The sequence below is a fragment of the Gossypium arboreum genome, chromosome 5 (assembly GCF_025698485.1).
Source record: "Gossypium arboreum isolate Shixiya-1 chromosome 5, ASM2569848v2, whole genome shotgun sequence".
Classification (NCBI taxonomy): Eukaryota; Viridiplantae; Streptophyta; class Magnoliopsida; order Malvales; family Malvaceae; genus Gossypium; species Gossypium arboreum.
Window position 1 is genome coordinate 531017 of NC_069074.1, and position 4031 is coordinate 535047.

The window sequence follows — 4031 nt, forward strand, 5'->3', positions numbered from 1 at the left end:
TAGAAAATCCTTCTATTTCCAAAAATATATTATTACAAAATATATTATTAATACTATATATTCATATAATATTCATAAATAGCATTTTAAAAATAATATATCTTAATCTAATCATATAACAAATTTAATATATCTAATTACATTTATTAATTTAACCACCATCAACGGTGACAGATGAAACCTTTGATAAATTCTCTCAAATTGAAAAATCCCATTATTTTAATGGCATAATAATATCGTTAACTATGATTATTTAAAAAAGGAAAACGAAAAACTGGGTAATGTTTGGGCTTGGTACAGGCACATGAGCTTCATCCTCCAATTCAAAATTACGATAAAATTACAAGCTGAAGAGAAGGGTGATACAAAATCGATAACAGTTATCCAACATATGAAGGATTATCTCATGGACATCCTACCCTTCTATATAATCTAACAACATAGATAACCACATTAGCACCTTTTAGTTACATATAATATATATTAAATACTAACCAGTATCTTTTAAACAACATTTTGGTCGTTTAAGGATTCTTCCATCGTCGTTTTGCTAGAATGAAGTGAAAACCGACAATTTTGCACTGCATCTTCAATAGACAAGTAGAAAGATTCTTTTCCAATGGCGTCTGTGAATTTCGCTAACGTCATTTTCTCCAGAACTTCAATCCTAGGGTTCACAATGCTTAACTGCAATAACCACACACAGATTTCCTTTTAATTTTCTTTCATACGTCTAAAAACCATTACGTAAGCATGTTTTAAGTTTTTTACCTTGATACCCTTCGAGTCCAGAATTCTACGTAACTCAAGAAATGTTTCAATGCCTGTCATGTCAATGGATGAAACTCCTGCAAAAAAAACAAAATGGTTACTGATAAAAACATGGATATGATTGATGGTTACTGATATCTGATACCTAGATTTTGTTTTTACATATATTATTAATTATTAATTACCTGACAGATCTAATAAAAGATGCTCAATGATATCAGTTTTAGAATCTGAAACACCCTGTTCCTCCTTTATGTACCTAAGAACCCTGTTCAAAAAAGAAATTTACCATTTTTTTTTTCTGGGTTTTGATGGAATTTATCATTTTTTTTTCAATGAAGATAAATAAATGTGAACCTTTCTCTTATGTAGGTGGAGTTTGCAAAATAAATAGGAGAACCAAGTTGAAGAACTAGGGCTCCTTGTATGGGAGTTGAGCCAGGGTACTGCTCTGCGTCACGATATAAACTTGAGTTTGGGATTTTGCCAAGTTTGCAGGCTGCTGGCCTTGCCACGTACAATAATGCTCTGAGTAAAGCAAGTCCTACCTGAAAATAAAATAATACAATACTATTTCAGACACAGTTAAAAGAACATGACTGTATATATTTTTTTGGAGGGAATTTTTTACCGAAAGCATGAGGCCGACATCCATACTGATGAAGCTGACACCAAGGAAAGCAGCCATGCAGATGACGAAGTCGAATTTATCGACTTTAAAGAGGTGAATCATTTCATCATAATTGATTAATCCAAGCATTGCAGACATGATAATGGCGGATAAAGCAACCAGAGGTGTGTATCTGAAGAGAGGAGCTAAGAAAAGGAGTGTTAACATCATGCAAAATCCCATTACGACATTGGACATTGCTGTCCTACACCCAGCATTGAAATTCACTGCCGTTTTTGAAAATGGTCCTGCAAATTCAAATATTAAAAAGAATATATCAGAATATTCTTCATAAATAGTAGCATGAAGAAGTATATATATATACCTGTTGTCAAGTAGCATGAAGTGAAAGATCCGATAATATTCATGAAACCAAAAGCTATCATTTCCTTGTTCCCATCAGTCTGTTCACTTTTCATGATGGCAAAGCTTCGTCCTATTGCTATCCCTTCCTGGAAGTTTCATTTTCATTATATGATTTTCACACCTATATATATATAAAAGAAAAATGATAACAAAAGGGTTGGGATTCTTACAGCCATTGCAATAAGTCCTGTGATAAGACCAGCACGCACAGTTACAGGAAGATATTGGGGATCGAAGTTCAAATATTGAATTGAGGGGGGATTTAATCCCTTCTTCAACTCACCAACCTGAAACCCCAAACATAAATGATTACCCTATAATTAGAAAGATCAAACCGTGGTTAACAAAATAAAACTGATTATTACAAATGAGCTTACGATTTGGATTCCATGTTTCTCTGCATGGGCAAAGAATGCAAAAAGACAACCAACCACAACAACGACCATGGGAGCAATAGCTGACACCCAGAATAGTTTTGGCCTTTTTTGTCTCTGAAAATACATGTCAACATCTTTAGCAATAGGCAGAGGGAGCTAAAAGAAGAAAGAAAGTAAGGAAGGAGGGTAGTTTTTGTTTTTAAATCAATATGGATTATTATTGATGTAAAGGAGATTATTAGCTTAAATAATTATTTGTTTTGTGAATTCATTTGGAACGCATTTAAAATAAATAAATAATTTATTAGGGAATGGATAAGATAATAAGATTACGAACCGATATTCTTTCTTCAGATTATGATATTACGCATTTTAATAGGAAATACGGTTGGCATGAAGGTTACCGATTTCCTATTAATGGTTTATGATATAGCATTAATGATGTGATTATCTAAGAGATTTTATCAGTATATTTTTCCATATTAGTGAAATACAAAAAAGGAAACAACTATATCGAATAATTTTCCTTACCAGGTATCGAGTGAATTGGAGGAAAGCAAGGAAGATAATACCAACAACAGCACTTTCCCACCTCCACTGCTCATTTATCAGTTTATAAAATCAGAATTTTAAGCAGTAAATAATGCTGTAATTAGTTGCTGAGTAAGTTAATGTTTTCCCAGATCACAGACCTCGTTCCTACGGCGGAAAACTGCACCAAGGACCGAAACCACATCAGTATGAGTAGTGAAATGTACTAAACCAAATATTCCTTTCAATTGTTGTAGGCAGATGATTATCGCAGTCCCTCCCATGAAACCAGTGATGGTAGAATGTGATAAGAAATCAACCAAAATTCCCAGCCTGAAACAACCCCATGAAAAAAGGTTAAAAATGGAGAAGAAATTAAAAATAAATCAAATCAAATACTACTGTTTATGATCATCATTTAACCTTAAGAAACCCAAAGCAGTCTGGAAAATTCCAGTGAAGAAAGTGGCAGTGAAAATTAAGTGCAGATACAATGTGGGATCGTCTTGTGGTGATGCTTTAGCTCCAACGGTTTCTGATAGAAGCAATGAACATGCCGCCACTGTTCCTACAGCAAGGTGTTTTGAACTCCCGAAAATGGCGTAAACAAAAGGCGGTATAAAGCTTGAATCTGCACCATTAATAACCAATAAACCAAGCTTTTTTTTCTAATGAAACTGAGAAAGAAAATAGTAGTAATATTTATGCTTACAGAGGCCGTAAATTGGAGGAATATTGGCGAGTTTAGCATAGCTAATCCCTTGAGGGATTGCAAGACTGGTAATGGTAATACCAGCGAGCAAATCATATCTAAACAAACGTAGATTATAATTAGGCAACCATTCAAACAATGGGATAAAGTATTGGATTGTTTTCTTGAGTTTATTCAAAGGTTTTTCATGTTTCATCTCATGGAAAGGATCATCGGGGAAGAAAGTTTCTTTACAATCAGCTTTGAAAGCAGTGGCAAACCCTCTTGGGGCTGCGAAATTCACAGCCTGCCGACTGGGATTCGCCATATCTAATCAAGAAGCAAGGGCTAAGAGAATGTGGGATAAGGGAAAAAGAGAAATGGGGTGGTTGCCTTTATATACAAGTAATCTAAGCTTCCAAACAAAATTGTGGCAACCTAGTGGAGATCAGCGACGCAAATTTGACAAAATAAAAAGCTTTGGATAAAAGACTTTATTGAGGGGACGTCTTTCGAGTATAGTCGTCTTATATGAATTAAACTTTCAAAGCTGATAACACTCCTCTCTCTCTTTGGTTATAGTTTATCTGATTACTACTTTCCTTAATTACAAATTTTTATCTTT

At 34.1% G+C, this 4031-nt stretch overlaps 1 protein-coding gene across 1 annotated transcript; it reads right to left on the bottom strand.

The window, feature by feature from the left end:
- Positions 1-214: 214 nt before the first annotated feature.
- On the bottom strand, positions 215-3800 carry LOC108456285 (probable sulfate transporter 3.5). Its single transcript, XM_017754881.2, has 12 exons — positions 3428-3800; positions 3139-3346; positions 2877-3048; positions 2716-2781; positions 2185-2298; positions 1978-2094; positions 1767-1893; positions 1403-1689; positions 1129-1319; positions 957-1039; positions 772-848; positions 215-687 (listed from the first exon to the last, which is right to left on the bottom strand). Exons 1-12 carry the CDS (start codon positions 3732-3734, stop codon positions 505-507), a joined length of 1932 nt encoding a protein of 643 aa, XP_017610370.1. The 5' UTR covers positions 3735-3800; the 3' UTR covers positions 215-504.
- Between the last annotated feature and the right edge of the window lie 231 nt (positions 3801-4031).

Excerpts from the sequence above, each read along its gene's own strand:
- LOC108456285 (XM_017754881.2), bottom strand. The coding sequence starts at position 3,734 with ATGGCGAATCCCAGTCGGCAGGCTGTGAATTTCGCAGCCCCAAGAGGG. Across the intron at positions 849-956 it reads TCTTTTATTAGATCTGTCAG|GAGTTTCATCCATTGACATG; the intron begins GTAATTAATAAT and ends TTTTTTTTGCAG. Across the intron at positions 688-771 it reads TGGACTCGAAGGGTATCAAG|TTAAGCATTGTGAACCCTAG; the intron begins GTAAAAAACTTA and ends TGGTTATTGCAG.